The sequence below is a fragment of the Phaseolus vulgaris genome, chromosome 1 (assembly GCF_051622355.1).
Source record: "Phaseolus vulgaris cultivar YP4 chromosome 1, ASM5162235v1, whole genome shotgun sequence".
Classification (NCBI taxonomy): domain Eukaryota; kingdom Viridiplantae; phylum Streptophyta; class Magnoliopsida; order Fabales; family Fabaceae; genus Phaseolus; species Phaseolus vulgaris.
The window spans coordinates 3,954,883-3,978,100 of NC_143498.1; the positions used below are offsets into that span (position 1 = coordinate 3,954,883).

Consider the following 23,218-nt stretch of genomic DNA (forward strand, 5'->3'; position numbering starts at 1 on the left):
GAATGTTGATTTTTTCTTTCCATGACAAAGTGAAGAGTGTGCATACCAATTTGAAATTAGAAGTTTAGAGCCAAATTTTTAATATTTACATGTCTTTATCGTCATATATCTTCAATTTCTCTACTTCTCTCCATATTTTCTACTTGTTCCTATTTCTATAATGTTTCATATGATTGCTTCATTACAAAATATAAGAAACGAAGAAGACAAACGGAAAAGAAATAAAAGTGATTATAAATTTTTGTCTTGCTTTTCTCTTCTTTTTTTTTTTTTAGACGCTACTTTTGTATTATTTATCAATTCGCGATTTGAGTTGCAGGCTCCATTCAACCCTTTCACATAGCCAACTATTTCTACAAACCCTCAATAATTGTACATTTACTTAACAAAATTTATATATTTAATATTTTAGTTGTTTGTACTTATTTTGATTTGAGTATCTCAAATAATATTCATAAATATGATATTATTGATTAATAATTTTATTATTTATTTTAACAATTTGCTTACAAGTAACAACCTAATTATTATTTTTCATATAATTGTGGTAATAAATTGATGAAACCTGAATTGACAAGGCACCCACTGAGTTAACTCAATTTTCTACAAGGATGACCAGGAGCATGACACAAAACTTTGGGCTATGTCAAATTCAATTAATAAACAGTGCTTCAAAGCTTCTTATACCTCAGAGGATTACCATGAGCAAAGCTCACATGATTGGACCTAAACACCAACTATTTTTCCTATTTTTTATTTCAGTAATTGTGATTTAATTAACATAAATTAGGCTTACCCACATTTTAACCTAACTTCTATAATACATCCTCATGTGTCACCTTTTCCACATGTGCTCACTTTTTGACCTAGTTTCTATGAAATGGACAACCTTGGCTAAACTTAGATTTATAAGCTTTTCTACATGTGTCTTACCTTTTATAAATCACATTGAATGAACAATAAAGAAACTTTACTTAAGTGAGTCTTAAGTGTTCTAAATTCTTATGAGTCTTATTCTTGTAAAGATGGTTGCAAGTAGCCCTCACTCTTAAAGCTTCCTCCACTAAGTGGTGTGAATTACCTCTCAACATGATCGGGAACAAGAGCTCCACCATTCACATAGAGTTCCACCAAAGTTGGAGCATTCATATAATATCTCTTAAGATTGGTATTCAAAGTACGTCCACTTAGATCCTCTATATGCCAAACATAATTTGGATCTACAAAGTCATCTAGTGTTGCCGCCATGCATGTAAACCATTTTGAGATTAATGCTTTAAAAACTTATATCCATACAACCTTGATTTCATGACAATAGCCATAAGTATTTACAACATATTTTCTCCATGATCTTCTTTGCACTTGATGACATCTCAATCCATGAATTCATGATATTTAAATCCCTTAACTTCTTCATTTTTTATTACTTAACTGATCCATATGACTTATGAAGAGAAAGATGTCTCGTTACAATAGATCCAATAAACATAATTAGAATAAATATTGATACAATATTAAAAAATAAGTTTAAACATAATTTATAAAACCACTTTATAAATAATGAATTGTCCATAAATAAGTTTTATTGAGTGAAGGTAAGTATTTAATGTTAGTACAACCGCACTCTAAAAACTTAAATTCATCTATAATTTTTATCTCTTCCAAAATTTTTACAATTTTTAATACTTTCACAATATTTTTCATTTACCATAAAAAATATTTCAATTAAAATAAGAAAAAAGAAAATCTATATTTAAAAATATAATGCCAAATTACGGAGAAAGTCACAATGAATGAAAGATTGAGATAACTCAAGATATTATTTAAGATTAAAATAGTAATAAATGTAGCATGTGAGTTTTAATTTATCCTGTTTATTATTTTTTTCATTTTATAAGATTCACTTCAAATTTCTTTTAAGGAATAATTTTAATAAATAAATAGAAGATTGATTTTGAGTCACTTTTTGTAAGTCTACAACGAATAAATGTTTTGACTATTTTTTTCCAATGAATCACTTTAAATATTCTAAGATATTCTCACAAATACAACTTTATCATTTCTTAAATTTAATTAACAAATTGTTGTACAACCATCTATTATCGCAAAAAATATCACAAAAAGTGAAAATTTTAAATGTGTAATTGAATAAAAAAACAAGGCCCATCATGCTTTGTTTGTCTATCATTTAAGGTTTTTTTTTCAAAAGGTCATCTCATGAAAAACACTAATTCGCATAATTATTTAAATACTTTTTAACGAACTCCATTCTTTCCTAAAAATTATTAAATCTTAATTTATTAGTAAATTAACTCATTATATATTTTTTATGAACTTTAACTAACAAAGAACGCGTTAAAAATATATACAAAGTTCAAGGGAAAGTAAAAAATCGTCAATAATAGTTGTACTACTTTTGAGTAATAATCAATAATGGTTGCACTACTTTTGAGTGACATGAATATTATCATAAATGGTAGTGTACGTGGAGATATAATTTTGCAATTTTGTTTCACTTAGTATATTATCTGAACTTATGCACTGAATGCTTCAAATTTAGAGACCTGTCAGAAAATATAAAATTTTGGTACTCAATTTTAACTACCTCCCTGTCAGAAGTTTAAGAAATATCTACAGAAATATAAACCATGTTTTGACCACAATTGCAGTCAGCTTTATAAATTCAATGCTCTTGCTTTGAGAAACGAAAATTTGTTCATCTGAATATAAACAAAAGTACAAAAGAAAAAACTGAGAGACTGCATACTCAATGTATTTCATGGCGCAATCCTAAGTGGGTCACGAGGGAAGAGCGATGTTTTGCGAATGTTATTGAGGCCACAGAAGAGCATCACAACACGTTCCAACCCTACTCCAAAACCACCATGTAGCGGTGCACCATATCTGGAAATTATCAAAATCAATTAGTTTTTGATAAACAACTTTTTACATGATATGAGAAAAGAGTGTGGAGGAGAAAAATAATACCTGAAAGCATCAATGTAGGTAGATATTGTCTTCACATCAATGCCGCAAGCTGCTGCACGTTGTTCCAAAAGTTCTGGCACATGAACACGCTGAGCTCCTGAAATTATCTCCTCACCTAAGGAACAAGGTAATTCAAAATCAGAACAGAAACAGAAACCACAACCATATCCAAGTCAGTTGGAGACGATTGTCATGTCAATGCAATTTATGACAAAACAACTTCTTGCCTACCTCGAATAAAGACATCAAACGAGTTGCTGTATGCTGGATTGTCATAGCAAGGCATGGTATAAAATGGCCTTACAGCCAAAGGATATCGATGAAGCATGTAGAACTCAGTGCCATACCTAAATACAATGGGAGCAAACTAGCTTAAATAACAGGTCACATTAAAAGATAATATTTTGCGGTAAAGAAGGACTTACTTCTCCAACACTAGTTGACCCAATTTCCTTTCCGCTTCAGTATTCAAGTCACCAAAAGGTTCAATTTCTACTCCAACATCCTACACATAGCAAAAACAAGCATACTGAAAACTTCAGTAATCATTGCGACATCCATGCAATCCACAACAAGGGGCAGCACCACCGCTCCAATGCCCCGTGATTGCACACAATGGACTACTGTGGTCAATAGGCCACACTATGATTTAACACTGCAAACGAATATATAAGTAACATCTAGACAGTAAGGCCTCATAGCATCAGTCACAACCTCAAGAACAGTACAACAGGAACCTAAAGGGATAAGAACCGGCTCACCGACCAGATAATCCAGATAAGCCTTGTGTTCTGTGAATCTAGAAAAAAGACGTGGTGAATTTGTGGGGCTAATCATTGAGAGCCTAAACCCTATTGGAAATAAATTTTAGTGGATCTCACTTCTAAATTAAGAGGAGTCAATCAATGGGAAGTAAGACCCCTCAAAACTTGTAATATTCAACCAATTTTGCCAATAGTAGAGAGTGTGCCTAGCAGTTCTCTTGAACTAAATAGAAAATGATGAGTTAGAACACAAAAATTAAAATAGCTTTAACTATTTCAGTTTACATTACCATAGTTTCTCTTTTAACATTTATTTATAGTATAATTTGAGAATTGAAGTTAAAACATTTTTTTTTTAATTTTTAAATATTGACTTGCATGACTTTTGAGCATTGTCGGTATGCTAATCTACAGATTAAACTGCGCAAGCATAGTAGTTAGTATCTTACGATTCACGATACGTATCTTACGAAACGATACAGTTTCACCCTCCCACGATATGAATCGTGTGAAGAATCTTTTTTGTCCCTGAATCTTAGTTGTATCATAAGATTCGCACAAAGAATCGCTGAATCCCGAAACGAAACGATTCCGTATTGTGTGAATCAGTGTGGAATTTAAAAAATGAGTAAATAAAAAAAGATAGACATAATTTGTTTAATAACATATATGCACCATAGAGGTTGTTTTGGTGAAATTGTGTGGTATATATATACATATATATAATTTATTGTATCTTGCATGTATACATATCTTATATATTTAAGTATATATTAAATTTTTTAATGTTTATGAATCTTACGATTCACGATACGAAACAATTTACGATTCATAATATCAGCTCTCCGATTCACTACTTGTATCTCGATTCTACTACCATGCGCAAGAATACTCCAATTACCCCTTCCCTTCTTCTCTTGGTGTATTAAAGAGACAATAAAATAAAGATGTAAGATTCCGGCATCACCATCATCCTATCTACTTCTTTTATCTACCACTTGTTAGTAAATTAATTTAGAAATTCTAACCATACCTTGAGCATCTGAATCCCTTCTTCATATGTTAGCCGTAGTGTATTCCGCAGATACTGCACATTCACATTGCTATTGTCAGATCAGAAACAAGTAGCACAATATCTATTTACATCTCACAGTGCACACCACATAATTATTGACTACATAAGATATTTATGATAATACAAAATAATCACCTTTAAAGGTTCAAAGGGGTACTGGGACCCAATAGCTTCCAGATCTTTCTTACAATGTTGGTTCAAACTGTCAAACATTGCGACAAATAATCTATCAACTACATCCATGACCTGCCAAAAAACTCAAATCATCAATGAATCATTCATGTCTCTCAATGGATTCAAATGCAAGAACAAACATTCCAACAAGCCAAATTTACCTCAAAATAATGCTTCTTAATCTCCATTTCAAGATCAAGACCTGTAAACTCACACAGATGCCTGTGAGTGTAGGAATCTTCTGCTCTAAATACAGGACCAATCTCAAAAACACGACCAAAACGTGCACATATGCACATTTGCTTGTGAAGCTGAGGTGACTGGGCCAGGCATGCAGGTTGGCCTTTGTAGTCCAGTCTGAAAACAGAAGCTCCACCCTCACTAGATCCAGCAATCAACTTTGGAGTGTGGATTTCACGAAAACCTTCAGATAATAAGAACTGTCTAAATGCCTGCACAATAAAGCAATTAAAAGTTAATCAAACCATTCAGTTCAGAGTCCAACTGCAATTGCATAATTAAGTGAGAGTATCACTAAGTAAGCGAGAGTATTCACAAGATACAAAAAACTAAATGAATACATTGGAAACGTGAGACTGAACACTGAAAATTCCTTGATTAGCTGGTGTTCGCAGGTCAAGCACTCTGAAGTTCAATCGTGTGTCCTGATTAACACGAACCAGTTGTTCACCAGCCTGCACCCATTAACAAGCCCATAAAGCAAGATGAAAACAGTGACAACTCATTCCTCAAACAAATGTCATTCCTCAAACAAAAACAGAGAAAAATAAATACGAAACATCAAACAAAAACCAACCAAACATCTTTACTAAAAGAACCTGAATAGCCTTCTCAATTTCAATCTCACTCCGAGCAGCATCATCAAGATTAATAGGCAGAGTAGGCATAGCCCTACTGATGCAATGTAACTTCCTCACTTGAATTTCCACCTGCAAAAGCAAACCACATAAACACCACAAACTCCAAATTCAACCACTTAAACCTACCAAAAAATCAAACATGCAAATAAGCATCTTCAAGTAAACCATACAATATCCTCTACACAAAACACAACTCAATAAGTATAGTTTTTACAGTATTCTAATTGGCAATGCATTAGAAAAAAAAACGTTTCATCAAAATTCCATTGCATAGAAGAGAAAAGTTACGAAAATTGCAATATTTTCTATTGGCAATCACATTCCCTTTCCTTACTAAGTTCAATACTCATGAGATTCGCCAATATTTATTTATTTAGATGTAACAATAAATTGTTATTTTAACAAGTAGTTTTATTGGTTGGATAATAGGTCATCTTATGAAATGGATTGAATTTTTATTAATCTGTATACTGCAAAATATTTTGATTAAATCTAATGTCCGTATTCAATCAAATAAATACATTCTATCAGAATTTAGAAATTTTGTTTAAATTTTTGTTGTTTTCTCTGTTTATATTATTCAGGAAGAATACCCCTTTTTTAAAGAATTTGTATAAACTGGATAAACAGAAAAAAAAAAGTTACAAAAACCTCTTATAAATATTTTTTTCAATTATAAAACATGGAATCGTCCATTTCAATATATAAAATATAATCAATTTGAAAACATAGTAAAAAATGAAATTTCAGATTTTTTTTTCATGCATATCAACGTGATGGAAGAGAAAAAAAATCTATTTTAAGTATGCACAAAATTTATCAACTTTTCAAAAAATAATGGAACAAAAATAGATATCTTCACACTAAATAAAATTTTCTATGATGATTTATCCAATCATTCGAGCTATGGCAATGAAGAAAAATGAAAAAAATTGAACATATAGATGGAACAAAACTGATAGATAAGGAATTAATTTCTCTCGATATATTTGAAACTAGAATTCAATTATGTAATGATGAAACTAAAAAATACTATTTAACTAAAATTAAAGATCCTTTCTTAAATAGACCCTTCGTGGACGAATCAAAAAAGGTTTTTCAACCTCAATACAAGAAAAAACATAAAAAAAATCACATTTTGATCAATCAAATTCAATAAAATTTTCTTTATAATTATATTAAGATTAAAAAAAAAAACAATAGGAATTATCCAAAATTAGAGGAAAATATAAAAAGCTTTTAATAAAAAATTATTAGTAACTACATTTCTTTTTAATCTAATCACTAATTTTTCAAAAAAATCAGTGCCAAGCTTAAATTATGAAGTACTATATTTATTTCCTGAACATGAACAACTCTAATATTGAAGAAGAAAATAAACTAATAATCAAAATATTATTCGATGCAATTACTACTGATTTGAACGAAAAAACAAAAGGAAATCAAAATAACACTAAGTCTGTTAAAATAGACATATGTAAAAAAGTACCTAGGTGGTCTACAAATTTATGGACGAATTAGAACAACTAAGTGGAAAAATGGAAGCAGATAATTCTCAAATTCGTTCTAGAAAAGCCAAACGTGTAGTCATTTCGACTAATAAATCTATTCTTTTTAAGAAATACAATACTTATAATGATCTTGGAGATACCGAAAATACTAAAAAAAACGAGTGTCTTCAGAATCTATGTACAACTATTACTACAGATACCATTGAATCAATCGAACTACAGAGACCATTGACATTGAATCAAAGAGAAATTCACAAACACTGATAACTAAAAAGGAAGAGGAACGAACCTGCTGGGTGGCACCTTTGATGGGAGCTGTGGGGATCGTAACAACACCTTCGACATCCACAATGGATTCGCGGTTGAGAGAGGCGGCGAACTTCACCATCTGCGGGCTCACCGTGTCGGGCTGAGCCTGCACCAGGCACTGAACCGTGAAGTAGTCATCTCTTATGACTAAGAACGCCATCTTCTTCCCGACCGGCCGAATAGTCTGCGCCGTACCTCGGATCAGCACCGTCTTGTTCTCGAGCGCGACTCCGAGCGCCTCCACGGGCGTCCAGTCGTCAACGTTGGCGGGCGTCTTGGACTGCAGCTCGACAAGCGGCACGTCGCCGTAGTTTGCGGCGAGGGGGTCATCCTCGTCGACGGACAGATTTGCAGTGGCGGCGGACGCGGCGGCGATTTCCTGGCGGCGGCGGAGTTTGTCCGCCTTGGCGGCCTCCTTCTTGGCGGCCTTTTTGCTAAGCTGGACCTCCGATGCAGCAGCCGGGTCTTGAGACTCCGATGAAGACATCGTTTTGGCGTTCGGAATTCGGATTTTGGGATTAGGAAATGAAGTAAAATTGATAGGGTTTCAGCTGAGGAATGGAATATATACGCTTCAGACTTGTTAGGGTTTCTAAGACAATGTCTCTGCACTATTTTTTTTTTCTTTTCCTAAATAGCTTTTTTAGTCAATCCTTGTTTGTCTATTTTTTTCATTTATGAAAACTAGTAACCTGAAAACTACATTAATTTTTTTCTGACCATAATACTACTATTATTATTTTTTTCCTTTTTAAGATTTATATACTCATATGTCTACATCTATATATTTAAATAAAAAATATGTTGAAAAACATCACTATCAATATCCTACAACTAAAGATTAAACTATAAAGATATAGAAAAAAAGTAATAATTGTGAATTTCAAATCTTAAACTCTCAGTTTTTATTTATTTAAATCTGTATATCAAATATTTATATATTTATATTCCAATTAAACTTACCATATTTACAAAAGGTTAATAAAGCAACCTTGATAAATTTATATATATAATATAAAAGGAAAACTAAAAGTCCTAAAACAGAAAAACCATGTTTGTATGTACCATTAGATGATAAAGGAGACTTGCTTGGGAATAGATTCTTGAACAAAAATATAGGGGTGTACCGTCTACTTTAAGAAAGAAACAATTCTGATGTACTGAGAGGACTTGAATTAAAATTTTAAGATTATATGTTACTTGCGTAATTTTAAGATTGAATGTTAAAGTTTTAATCATAAATAAATTTACATAAATTCAATACTTTAATTAAATTAATCTGATTTGATTTATTTTGATATTAAGTATTATTTTTGTTAATTATGTGTTTCTAACTAAATTGAACAGTCTAATGCATGCATGATGGTTCAATGAGAAGGCCTGATTAGACAGTCTATACTAAGCTACCACTGGAAATAACACAAAAATCCAAGTTACTTCTCTAAAAACGAAAAACAAAATCTAAGTTTATCTCAAACAAAATTAAAGCAAATCATCCGTGAGATACGAAATATAGCATTCACAATTAAATAGGAAACAAAATCAAAAAATTCTGCAGGGTAAAAAGTTGAAAACTGTGAACAAAATCTACAGAAGAATATATTCACGCAATCTTTGAAGCAGAAAAGCTTTGATCATATTCATCGTTAACTTTTGTATATGGTTCATTTGAGTTTTAATGAATAATATATTTTCTTTTAGGGGTTGTCACAAGGCCCCAGTGGTCTGGTGGTTGAAAAGTACCATGCCACGGTCCAGGCAAGTTCAATTCCTGTTCGTACATTCTAATTTTATGCTCATCAAAACTCCTAACAGGTGGATGGAGGTGATACAGCTTTTCTAGAGGGATGCACTTCTATTATCGCACCTGAATTGAAAACAGGTTTAATGAAACATGAATTCCTGTTTCCCAGTGAGCTCATAATGCCTCCTTGAGATGGAAGGTTCTAGCCATGGTCCTAGCATGATCATATTCATTGAGGTCAACAAGTATTTTCTTTAATCGACGAGCTAGATAACTCGTGTCACTCTCTGGTACATTTCTTCTCTCCAGAATCCTTCCAAGTGACAGCACATAAGTCAGCAGAGGCTGCAATTTGTGTCTACAATGTGAGGAAGACAGGGAAAGTATTAGACTGCTGACCAAAACTCATAATAAATGAATATAATCAACAAATGTCGTTCCAAAAGAAACAAATGTAATCAACAATTTAACAAAGTATCACCAACATACTTCTTGTCTCCGATGACACTTGGGCCAGCCCAGACCCCAGAGAGGGAAGCAATAACCCGTTCTGTTCTTGTTATCGCGTCTTGAACATTTTCTGATATGATTCTTAAGTGAGGTAGAACTTTACCAAACAAAAGCTCATCTAGAGCAAGCTTTTCTAACACTGACGTTGAAAATACGTCCTTCCACAAGCAAATGTTTCTCAACAATCGAACAGATACACCAAACCTATATGCTGCAACCCGTGCAGCATCTGGAACAGCAACTAGTACCACTGGGCTCCATGTGGGGACCTACAAAGTAGACAAGATGATAAATTTATCCAAAAACGATAAAGAATTCCAAATACCTACAATAAATCCAATTATAGTTAGCAATGCAGATCAACATAAAATGCACAAAGAAGATACCTATATGAACAGAGTTTTCTAACTTTCTAAACATAATAAAATGCATGAATACGTACTTCTAACTAGTAATTTAGTAAGTGTAAATGCTGTTCTTGGGAGCATACCTTAAGATTTGCAACAGCATCAGCCAGGCGTGTTCGAATGGAAACTAGCAAATCAGTAAGAGCTTCACTTTTACGAGACACATGTTGCACAATTAATTTTGTTGCAGCAATAGCATTCATTGTTTCCCGTTGACTAAGCATGTCCCAACAATGGGAAATTTCATACTGCAGAATAGGAAGTGCAACCTTTTCCACCAAGTTTGGGACAAGTTCAAGGTCAGCATCTCCATCATCATGAACAAAATCTTTTCCATCTTCAGGCAAACCATAAGTGAACAATAATTTATACCTGAATATTAATAAAGAAAAAGAACTCAATACATATTATAAATTGATGAAACATGAAAGGTAAAAGATACTCCTGTAATATGCATATATATCAAGGTTATCGAAAATTGGGATCCGAATGATGAGTTGTTAAGTTATTGTTTGAATCGTTGTATCAAATCCTAAGATTTAGGTTCCAGGAAAAATTACTTCAAATATATCATATAGCTGATATGTAATGCTCGATGTAAACAATATAAAACTACAAATAGATAAAACAACACAACAATTAGTTATATAAGTTTGAGGTCTATTTTTCAAAAGAATGAAAACAAGACAATTAAATAGCTACATAGAGTACATGCATTGAATGAGTGACAAAAGAAGGTGGAATAATCAAATAGGAAGTTCACAAGTATTCTTTCAAATTCCTTTTCATTTTAAAATTTAAGCTCACGTGGTTTTTTTATTGTTTTCATAAGAATTGATGAAAAATGACAAACATGAATCACTGAATCATATCAGCGGTGATTAAAATATACGAATTAGTAGATAGCCAAAATTTACCAAATCATAAGATTCTGATAACCATTAATGCAATTAAGTGGTTTATAAAAACAAGCCCGTGACCCCCATAATGCCTCTCAAAAGTTTCAAGAAAGAATAGTAACATGAGGGGGAATAGTTCAATACCATTTCATCTCTTGAAAATCTATACCCTTGTGAAGTGGGTCCCACCTCAGAAGTTCCAATCTCACATATGGAGAGAAGACCAGTGGAAGACTCAATGACATATAAGCATCTTTATAGCTTGATGAATAATCTCTTTTCCATTCTTCCATTCTTCTTTTGACCAAAGATAATTGACCATATTCCTCAGAAGCATCACCAAAAATCTCATCAGCAGCCTGCAGCACCAAATCACGTTGTGACTCATATGCTTGGCTCTCACTATCACTCTCATCAGTACTTGATTCACCCTCTATTTTATGATCATCCAATTCCATGGATGTCAGCTTATTAGAATCAAATAGTTGCGACCTCTTCCGTTGACGAGCCACAGCCCTCATTTTCATTTGCATCCGTTTCTCAAGATTCAAATCTCTACCAAATTCATCTAATTTAACTGGTAGATCTTTTTGTTTTCTTACAGCAGTATATGCTTCCTGAGCAGCAGATTTGGCAGCTTCCATATTGTTACCTTTCTTGTTTAATACTGACATTGCAGCTTTTACAGCTGCTTCTACCTCGACAATTTCATCATCATTGTTAGTGGTTCTTTTTTCAAAAATGGCTGTTGCACGATCTCCGTGAAGTTTCTTTATCTGCTCTTCAAGTTCCTCAATGTAAAAAGCTTTGTGCTGAAGTAGAAGTCATAGGATAACTTTAGTTACAGCCTCAATGAATGATACCATACATAAAAGCATTCACAAATGATACGAAGATAATTAAGTGTCAACTTTTAAATACCCAGCAGTGAGAAAACATATACACTTTTTCAACATTATTAGAAGAGATCACTCTCATGTTTTCAAAGTGGTTTAGAGCATAGTAGTCAATCCCACATGGTGGTGCCACTATAGTTGTATAGCATTGTGACCCACTGCTGCAGAGCAGTTTTGTCACCACTTTTGTGTGATATCATATCACAGCCATTGTTCTATCCAATCAGAAACCCTATCATAGTAACTATAAAGAAAAGTTGTGGATGTCTCTACCTATATATTATGGGTGTTAGTGATGATGGGAAGACAACCCTTTTGGATGTCAGTTGGCAGAAAAACAGATGGATACATTGAAGAAACTACTGGCATCTCAGATACTTCCTAACAAACATGCATACATATAAAAGAAAGAAGTTAAGAATGGTGGAGGAAGCACAAGACTAAGGCACAAAGTAAATGCTGGGAAACCAGGAGGGAGGATGTGCTGTTGGTGATTGAGGCTTACAAATTGATTATGGAAACATAACAAAGAATAGAGTGATACTGGTTCAGTAGCAGAGCTCGTGTATCAGAATTTTTTGCAGGTACACATACATATATATAAAAGAAAAAAGTAAGACTGAGGAGGGAACACATGACGAAGGCACAAGTGGAGCTACTCAACAAATATCTCAGCACGTTTATAATCTTAGACTGCAGAAGATAGAATGATGAGCTATGCAGTAGAAGCAGGTAGAATCTGATATTGAAATTTTGAAGGTTCTAAATTTTGCTCTTGCTTTGATTGACTGTTAAGTAAGCAATGTTAGGTCTTTTTGGAGCATTATAGGTGGTTAATAAGTATTTATACTCTTTATCTATACAGAATATCCACCGCTTGTACAGAGTTTTGGTTTGTATCTGGGTTGGAGCATCCCAAGTTCTTTTATATATAATTCTTTCTTGTTGATAAAAAAAAAACACGAAACGATGTACCAGAAAAAGAAGGAAGCAAATAATATGAGGGTGAAAAGAGAGAACTTAAAGGAATATTATAGTGGAACCCAGTCTCGTTTTATAGTTAATTATGAAGGATCTAGAAAAACAAAAGAATACAAGAAATACAATTACCTGTAAAAAGTCACATATATTTGTGACATAATTTCGGAGCTTTTGCATAAATCTGTACTTGTCATCAGCTACTACTAAAGAATTTTCAAGTGCAGTGATGTTCAAAAGGGAGGCAGACAAATTTTCGTCAGTTTTACTCAATGATGACATAGTTCTTCCATGAGATTCCTGTCATGAAAAAAAAAAGAGAAATTAATAAAACATATCAATCTACTAAAAGATAAATTTGTATACACGCCAGAGGAATATTCAAGGCAACTGTGACCCATACTGGTATCATTCTAGACATTTATCAAAAGAAACAATTTATTGGTTTCAAGGATTAAAACAATTTCTTTCACAAATTATAATATAGACTTGAATATAACACATTCGAATTGCTGTCCTTCATACGTCTTAAACCAAGGGAAATTATACATGAAAGAAATGAGATTCCCATACACAGTGGAAGACCTATGTACAACTCACGGTGTACAAATTCACTATTCGAATGTAACTTTCTCCAGTTTTGTAGTATGCCCTCTATTATTTTACATCTGAATCTCTGAACCCACTACTCTCTGATATCTATCTCATCTTCAAGCATTTATTGAGAAAGTAAAATTCATTTTTTTTCTCCAATAACAGCGGCTACTATCTAGCTTTATTGCTCCACTAACTCAGGGTCCTGTCCTAGACCCACCGTTGCCCATACACATATCTAGTAAAAAAAATCATAGAGAAAACTACCTATACAGAAGTCAATATACTCTTTGGCCAGGTCAATTTCCCGTACGCTCATTTATGCTAGCAGTCTATTGGTGATTTCATACACCAAAATCTCCTAAAGTGAGGTCAAACTTACTAAACATATTCATACCAAACAATAGCACGAGATCATAGGAGTGAGAACTCATTCAAAGTTCAAACAGTCTCTATATATACAGTAAGTAAATTTTTCTAGATGTTAACATAAATGTTTAAACTGTAGATATACCAAAGTTAATACAATTTTACATCAGATTTAATGAGCAATAAATTCATTTAAACAATGTTTCATCATAACAAAGCATAGAACTGCAACCAAATAGAATCATTTTCATGTAAAATTTTAAATAAAACAAGGAAATTTTCAAGATAACTCCTCTCTATGGACGCAATTTTACATCATTCCAATCCGATGAAGTTCATATTCTCTCTGAGGAGATTAAAACAGAAGTGCATGTCATTAGGTAGTTCATCACCTAACTCTACCTAAAATTCACTCACAGCCGGCCAGTGATATTAGTGAAGTCTAGTCGGGATAACTCTACCTCCCAGCACCAGTCCTAGTACTTAAAGTTTGATTAACAAAGACCAGTGATCCAAAAACAAATCTAGATTCGAATTCCAATACCATATTAGAATTTGGGTTTAAGGCGTAAATATAAGCAAACTCGCAAATTCGACAAGTAACAATTCAAACCTAGGGACATACCTTAAGCCTCCTCACATTCTCGACCAAGGCTTTCTTCGCACTCTCGGCTTGCTGCGATAGTGACAAGACATCCAAAGCTGGCATCGATTCAATTGTTCCAAAGCCAGCATTTGGAACAGCTGCAGAGGGAACAACATACTTGTGCTGTTGAGCACCTTGCACAACAGGAACATCAACTCTAGCAGACCCTTCATCCATTCTCTTCCCCAACCCTTTCCTGAACTGTTCTTCTTCCCACATCTTCTCCTCCTCATCGTCATCCTCCTCTTCTTCCTTAAACCTCACATCCACTCTCCTCTCCTCCACCTCCTCAAAAACCCCCTTCTTCCCACCTTCAACCTTCTCACCAAACATCGCAATACGGCCCCGAAACTCCGGCTCCTCATCACTCAGCCCCTCAGCAGCACCATGATTGCTGCCACCATCCAACGAGATGTAATCCTGTGCAGCAGGGCGCGCCTGCCGGAGGCGCTCCCGCTTCGCCCGAATAGCCTTGATGGTTTCTTCATCGGGGAAGAACGAGTCCTTCCCGTTATGAAGGCCCAAGCCACCCAATTTTCCTTCAACCTCTTTGTGATCTCCTTCGGAGTCCGATTCCCGACCCTGGGGCTCCGAAGCTACGGGTTTGACGAGGCCCTTGAGGACGATGACAGGTTCCCCGGGGGGTTTGGGCTCGGAACGCGAGGAGCTGGTGACCAAGGTTCGGGTGTTCTTCTGAAGCTCGCGAAGGGTTTCTTTTGTGTAGGTTCCGGCTTGCGGTTGGACATTGGATGGAACTGAAGGGGAAGAGGACGCGATTCGGTCTTTGAGAGTGGTGATTTTGTGAGCGGAAGAGGGTTTTGACGAACGTTGAGGTTTTGCGGATCGTGGACGAGGGTTTTCGTTCTCTTCGTCGTCGGCGAAGCTGAGGAGTTTGGGGGCTTGGGGCTTCTTGGGCTTGGCGGAGGAAGGAGGCTTGGAAGAGAGGGTGGAAGTATCGCCGTCTTCGTCGTTGCCTTCGGTGTCGCCGCCACCTCGGCGGCGGAAGTTGCGCGATTTGGCGGTGGACATAGGGGAGAGCGAGGGTTCCGGTGAAAGCAACGGTTGAAGTGAATTAACGGATAAAAAAAAGTTTGATATGAAAGTAGCAATAAGATCTAATATAATGATTTCCAAATGCTCAAATTTTCCTTGATAAAAGATAAAGATAATGTCACCTGTGATATATTTTAATTATTATTTCAGAGAAATTGAGTAAATTAATTTTTATAAATTCTCGTGTCAAAACTTGTTTTACATTTTGAAAGAGGAAATTTTTGTTTGTAGTGCAATAATATTTTTCAAATAAAACTTTGACTATTTCTTTCTGTAATATATCAATTTTAACCTGAATCTTATATTTTTTTAAATTTCCAAAATTAGTTTTATTTTTGGATTTGAAAATCTAAAATAATAAATATAATTCAAAATTAAATAAATATATTCTAGAGAAAAATCTGGAACATAAAATTGACAATGTATTTTAGATAAAAATTTCCGAAGTTTAAAAGATGTTCTAGAAATCCAAATCCAAAATATTTTTAGATAAAAGGTTTTGAAAGTAATTTTTATTTACATCTTTGTTATTTTCAACATTTTAAAGGAATATTTTTGTTATTTTCAATAACAAATTGGATGCTTGTTTGAAGTGATATAGTAAAAGGAGAATTTGTCTAAAACTTAATATTTTTCTAACATTTTATATGAAGAAGTATATCCAATTGAATTTACAACATAAATACCTCTACTTTTTATATATAACAAAATATAATATAGATGAAGTACTTTTTGAATTCTTCAACTTATATAATAAATAATAGTTCAACTTTTATATATATATATATATATATATATAAGAATTAAGAAAAAAATTACATAAATTATTCTCTAGTGAAACATATAATTTATAAATAATTAATGAAAGTAAGAGACATTCTATATATTCTATATTATGAGAGGTTAGTTTAAATCTTGTATACCTTTAGCCCAAATATATGCATGTTATTTTATCTTGTGAAATTTTGATCAAATGTAAATAAATACTACATAATGTTATTTCGTATGTCAAACAAAACATTTGAGTTTTATATGATACGTTATTAAACTAAGTATGATCATATTTTATACTTTTTTGTTGAACACTTTATCAAAATCATAGGATGTTGGACTTTCATTCTAACAAAATGTAACAATAAATTTAAGTCTAACAATCTCTTGTGTAAAGAATTTTCAAAAGATATCAAAAAATAATTTAAAATGAACGAGCTACAAGCTACAAACGTCTTACTAAATGACATTAGTGAATCATAAATAAAAGACTCTTTCAAGGATGTTGTTAACAGTAGTGTGTCTATCATTGAATATAAGGTGTTTGAGGAAACACATGAGATGATGAGTAGAATACTATTCACAAAATGTCATTTTGTCAATAAAATGTTAATTGACTCGGAAGATCACCATCATCTAACTAATTTTATCTTATGACAAGTTTATGTAGATGGTATAACTTTCGGGGGTTACTAACAATCTCTTTTGCAAAAAAAAATTCAAAACTTATGCAGAAAGAATTTGAAATGAGCATGATGGGAGAACTGAAATTTTGTATGTTTATGCTTTTTTATATAGTAAGCAGTTTCATGTGTATAGACTAGACGGTCTAGTTAGTATAAATTTTTAAATTTTTTTTGTTGTTGTTTTCATCTTGTAAAATCTTTTGTTTTGAGTTTTGTTTCTCTATATGACCTTGTTGTGTAGGTTAGATGGTCATTGTTGACCGTTTTAGTAGCAAAATGACCCATTTAGGTGTTTTTGTATTATTTTAATAGTTGAAAATAAAAAAAAATGTGTAAAATATTTTTAAAACTTAAAAAATTCATTTAAACACTAATCTTATTAAACTAAAGATTTAAATAAATTTGTATATAAAATGTGTATGACCATAAATTTAAGATAAATAATTAATAAAAAAAAAATACAATGTATATGCTTTACACTAAAATATATTTTTTCTTTCCTTTACTTGTATTCTTAAATTAATTACAGTATGTGTAAGTTTTATACTCTTCTCCAATTGATTACTAATTTAGTCCTTTTCTACATACTCTTTAAAAAAATACTCGTAATTTTGTGTCAATAAATATATTTTAATTTTTTTTATACCATTTATAGTTTTTCATTTTTTTACGTATGTTTAAAAAATTGTACATGAATTGCAAATGATCCTTTATTCATAATTTTATATGTTGAATAAATTTTAATTTATACTTTTAAATTTAATTCAATTTAAAGTATTCGTATAACAAACAAAACATTTCATAGTAATATTTATTTTCTTAAAAAATAGTAATTCTAAACCTTAAAATGAAAATTAATATAAAAGATATCAAAATATAAAGTAACCCACTGTACAAAGTATTTAGATTAATCTTAACCATTAATAATTTCAGATGAAATCTACGGTAGAGATGAAGAGGGAGCATGAACTGCCTTGTTAAACACTACACTCTTTGCATAAATTTCCAAAGGGCTTTTCTGATAATCACCGCATTCATCTCTGAAAAGCCTCTGAAACTGAAATTCCTTACTGTGAGTATCATTTCATCTTCTTCTTTTTTCCCTTTCTCTCTTTCTCAGTTTTCAAAGTTATAGGTTTTCAGAATTTGGTGTTTTTATGTTCTCTTTTGTTGAATTGGGAGCAGTTACTTCATGTTCTGCTGACTTGCTTTTGCAGGGTTGATTCGCGTTTGGAATATGTCTTCATCGGTGGATCTTCCTCCCAAGGGTGGCTTCAATTTTGATCTATGTCGAAGAAATGCCATGCTTGAAAACAAGGGTCTCAAAGCCCCAACCTTTTTGAAAACTGGGACCACTATAGTCGGTTTAGTTTTTCAGGTTTGGAATCCCCCACTCTTCTATCTGGTGTCGTAATACTGTTATGGTGCATTTCTTCATTGCTGGGTTTTATTTGTTTGTTGAGGTTTACTTGTTCTTTAGAAGGGTTTGTGTTTAATTTTTTCTTTGCTTCTTTATTTATTGTGATTTTGTGATATGAAAGAATTAGTCCTAGGAATTGTAGAAACTTGAAGAACTAAACGTATTAGGGAATCTTGAAGAAGAAGAGATTTTTATTGATTCAGAGCAACAGGGAAGAGTGTTTACACAATTGAAAGAATGTTATTAGTATACAGAGAATAGGAAGTTTCCCTTTTATATCCAACTGACATATACACGTGCCTCAACTAAACATATACACGTGACCGACAACTCACACTTATCAGTTTGTAACTGAGATTGCGAGTGGGTTCAGATAGAATCATGGATCCAGACACAGGATGTGAAATCATTGTTTGGCTTGGGAATGTTGTATGAATTAATTCATTTATTCAGCTTGTGTACTAGTTTGGTTGAATTGAGTGTTAATGGTTGGAGGATTTGCTTAGGCTGTGAGGTGTTTAAGGTTTTTGTTGTTGTTAGGGATTGGTTATGAAATCGTGCATTGTTTTGTAGGGATAGAATATGGTAAGCCTAGACTGCCTATGGATATCTTATTTGTTATTTTCGGAAATCTTCTATTGAGTGGGACTATTATTCCAGTCCTCTGAGAAATTTGATGATTGATGCTAAAAATATCTTATCGTAAAATGTTTAATTTTGTTCTTGAATGAGACTTTGATTTTAATGTTACAGCCGAGGTTTAATATGCACATTTTGTGTTATAAATTTGAAACTAAGTTGGTCCTTCTTTTGTGTAAAGGTCCATTAACTAACTCAGTGTCATCTAATGCCAACCGACTCACTGGCATCTAATGACAATAGTGTTTTGTGACTTCATATGTTGATTGCATGCTTATATTTTAATGTTTGATGTGTACTTTATAATCTAAAGTTTAATTTTGTGACTTCATATGCTGATTGCATACTTATATTTTAATGTTTGAGGTGTATTGTAATCTAAAGTTAAATTTTCCCATATAATCAATTTGCGTCAGGATGGTGTCATTCTTGGAGCTGATACTAGAGCAACTGAAGGGCCTATAGTGGCTGATAAAAACTGTGAGAAAATTCATTATATGGCACCTAACATATATTGCTGTGGAGCTGGCACTGCTGCTGATACAGAGGCTGTAACAGGTATTTGTTTTAAATGCACATTTCTTTTACACATTTGTTACGTTATGCCTTATGGATAGTTGCATATGGGCCATCTTTCTTTTCACTTGAAAATGAGAAGTTTGTTATTTACTGTAGACATGGTTAGTTCACAGCTGCAACTACATCGTTATCACACTGGTAGAGAATCCCGTGTTGTTACAGCGCTGACCCTTCTTAAAAAACACCTATTCAAGTTGAGTTTCGGAACTTCTCATCAGGTCAATTTCTCTCTGTGTCGACCACTGGATCTGACACTTTTGAACTATTGTGCAGTTATCAAGGTCACGTCTCAGCTGCTTTAGTGCTTGGTGGGGTTGATATCACTGGACCTCATTTGCATACAGTTAGTTCATTGATTAATTATACTAAAGTTTCATTTTTCGAATGCCTATAGTTCAATTTCTCATTATTTTTAATGACTTGCTTTACAGATTTATCCTCATGGGTCTACTGACACTCTTCCATTTGCAACAATGGGATCAGGTTCACTTGCTGCAATGTCTGTATTTGAGTCCAAGTACAAGGAAAGTTTAAGTGTAAGTATGCATATTGCGGAACAGACTTAGTTATCGTATTTTTAGATAAATGACAACTTTTGTTAGAGGAGTGCATTTGATACATTTCTGTTAAATGGTTGCGAACTGCCATATGCAATTTGTGAAGGGAGGCCTCAGTTCCGTAGATCACAATAACATGTTTGTAATTCATATTTTGGGCTTTCTGCCATTGATAACACTGGTTTGATTGCATTCTGTCAATTGCTCAATTTATAATCATATAATCATGTCAATGGAATGATATAAAGCAAATATGTCTATTTCAATTCTAAATGTAAACTTGCTCATTATATTTGTTATAATTGATATGTTTTAACTTATCACGATAAAATGCTGAAATTTGGTAGAAATTTTAATTTGATATAAAACATTTTGATGTGGTGTAGAGGGATGAAGGCATAAAGATAGTTGTTGAGGCAATATGTGCTGGTATATTTAATGACTTGGGAAGTGGAAGTAATGTGGACGTTTGTGTGATAACTAAGGTTAGTGTCTTCATGCCCAATTCTACATTCTTTTCTTTGAGGAGGGCCGTCTAACATAATTTTCTACACAATTTCTTTTAATGCTTCACAGGGACACAAGGAATATCTCAGGAACCACCTTCTACCAAATCCACGTACCTATGTCAATCCAAAAGGCTTTGAATTCCCCAAAAAGATAGGTGTGTTGCTAACTTTGCCAATTTATTATACTTGAGACTGCAATAACCCTATGGTTTTGCATAGTATTGTCTGAACTTTGTAGTGTATGTGTCTCACCTTGTGAAAATTTATGATTTTGGGAATTTGGTGTTCTGAAGTATTCGAAGTTAGATAATAGCTGAAATTTTACAATTTCCTATTTATAGGCATTTCCATCTTGTCTCGTAATTTCAAATTGAACTATACTCTTGAATGAGTTAACATTGTGTAAATAACATCTTTTGTTGCCATATCTTTAATAACGGGCACTTGATGAGTTGTGAATTTGATGTTCATGGTTTTTGAATGGAAGGATGTAAGGTACCCAATACCCAATAGCTGGGCATATATTAGGATGGGATGGTAACAGGTATGTGGAGGTTAGGGGGAAAAATGGGATGGTTAGGAAAGTAACCAAGAAGAGAAGAGAATCAGTTAGGATTCCTAGTGAGGGTTGAAAAGATATTAAAACAGTGAATAGCCTGGCATTTATCTTTTTTCTGCTTCCTTTTTTTTCTTCTATCATATTAGAAAACATGGAGTATATTCTTTAGTGTACTAAATATAAATTCTTCATTGCAGAGGTTCTCTCAACAAAAATTACCCCGTTGAAGGAGAAGGTTGAAGTGATTGAAGGGGATGCCATGGAAGAGTAACGATCTTCCCACAAAATAGTTGGTGTTTATTGTACTGAACTTCAACTTTTATTACCAAAAAATGATTTGAATTTAATTAGATTGTTGCAAATTATTTCGTCAAATCTCCAGTTGGTTACGGTAAACATTTATAAAGTTGAACCCTTTCGTCTAAACTTTGGGTTGTGAATGAAAAGTGTATTACATTTATATACCAATTAGTATATGTGTTAATATCAACATTTTATTATCATATACTAAATCCCTACACTAATTAATATATTAAATAAAATTTAATAGGGCAGTTTGCTTAAGAAATAAAGAATGAAAGGGCTTTTAGAGGGCGTGGCTCTAGTGAGATATTATACTATACAAAATTTTGGTCTTGAAAGAGTTAAACTATTCTTTAACATTATTCAAAACTTTTTTATCTATACATTTATTGGTTTCCTACGTGTAAACAAAAAATAATACAACTTTCTTTTATATTAATTAAAATTTTAATATTGTGTCTAATATTGATATACACGTCCAATAACATTAAGATAATTTGAATGATACAAGTGATGATGCCAATAACATTATAATTCAATTTATTCAAAATAATAATAATTTTTTAAATTATTCATTCGAAATATGTTATTATTTTTTCAATTTATTTAAACAACATTAAGTTTTTCAAATAATATTAAGTATGATACGTTTTGTGTTTATATTTCGAGGGTTTTTTAGGTGCTTGCATTTCTGATTTAGTGATTTCTGGTCGTGTTGGTAGTGTTTTGGATGTGGTTTTTTTTTGGACATTTTATCACTCGAGAGATATATACAGAATCAAAGTTGAGATTTGTGAATATTGATTCAGATAAAATCTAAGTTTAAGTTTTTGTAGACAGCCTATGCGTGTTAGATTATCCAGTGGTTTAATACCAAGTGATTTGTCATCATCTAGTGATTCAAGACTGTTTGGTACCATTGTCAGATGAGTATTCACGTCTGTTGAAGAAGTATTGGTTTGAATCGTCTAGTCCTTCTATTTAATTTTCCTTTAGTTATCGACATATCATGTTATTTTGAAACTGAATCATTGTACACGTGTTTGGTTTGTATAAGAAAAATCCTTAGTGTGAAGTTGTAAGACAATTATTTTTTTGTCTTATACTTAAGAACTTGAACTCTTTTTTTTATCAGCAATTAGTGTGAGGATTAAGAGAGAAACTTTGAGTTGTAAATCTCTAAAATTATCATAGTGAAGATGAAGAGTGATTATAGTAGAACAACATAAATTGTTGTATGTGATTTTCGTACTCTATTTTGCCATATTTTACGTTCTCATTCTTGGTTTCTGCATTTTTCTATTACATTAATTGATTAAACGATACAGTGAATTGCGTTTCTAAAATGAGTTTTTAATTTGTTATGCAGAAAAGTAAAGTAGATTGACTCTCAGGTT

The 23,218-nt window shown here is 32.8% G+C and overlaps 3 protein-coding genes across 3 annotated transcripts; 1 reads left to right on the top strand and 2 right to left on the bottom strand.

The window, feature by feature from the left end:
* Positions 1 to 2,570: 2,570 nt before the first annotated feature.
* LOC137816580 (aspartate--tRNA ligase 2, cytoplasmic) lies at positions 2,571 to 8,438 on the bottom strand. The gene is made up of 10 exons (XM_068619778.2): positions 7,683 to 8,438; positions 5,841 to 5,951; positions 5,583 to 5,696; positions 5,163 to 5,453; positions 4,963 to 5,073; positions 4,786 to 4,839; positions 3,414 to 3,493; positions 3,220 to 3,335; positions 2,989 to 3,103; positions 2,571 to 2,904 (listed from the first exon to the last, which is right to left on the bottom strand). The coding sequence occupies exons 1-10, from the start codon at positions 8,187 to 8,189 to the stop codon at positions 2,778 to 2,780; spliced, it is 1,626 nt and encodes a 541-aa protein (XP_068475879.1). The 5' UTR covers positions 8,190 to 8,438; the 3' UTR covers positions 2,571 to 2,777.
* Positions 8,439 to 9,315: 877 nt separating this feature from the next.
* Positions 9,316 to 15,879, bottom strand: LOC137816579 (GC-rich sequence DNA-binding factor-like protein). Its single transcript, XM_068619777.2, has 6 exons — positions 14,725 to 15,879; positions 13,269 to 13,436; positions 11,407 to 12,074; positions 10,447 to 10,735; positions 9,936 to 10,225; positions 9,316 to 9,804 (listed from the first exon to the last, which is right to left on the bottom strand). Exons 1-6 carry the CDS (start codon positions 15,772 to 15,774, stop codon positions 9,621 to 9,623), a joined length of 2,649 nt encoding a protein of 882 aa, XP_068475878.1. The 5' UTR covers positions 15,775 to 15,879; the 3' UTR covers positions 9,316 to 9,620.
* A 2,286-nt stretch (positions 15,880 to 18,165) lies between these two features.
* LOC137816576 (proteasome subunit beta type-7-B) lies at positions 18,166 to 21,944 on the top strand. The gene is made up of 9 exons (XM_068619773.1): positions 18,166 to 18,327; positions 18,473 to 18,633; positions 19,731 to 19,872; positions 19,990 to 20,086; positions 20,167 to 20,236; positions 20,325 to 20,429; positions 20,837 to 20,935; positions 21,027 to 21,114; positions 21,716 to 21,944. The coding sequence occupies exons 2-9, from the start codon at positions 18,493 to 18,495 to the stop codon at positions 21,787 to 21,789; spliced, it is 816 nt and encodes a 271-aa protein (XP_068475874.1). The 5' UTR covers positions 18,166 to 18,327; positions 18,473 to 18,492; the 3' UTR covers positions 21,790 to 21,944.
* The last annotated feature ends 1,274 nt before the right edge of the window (positions 21,945 to 23,218 follow it).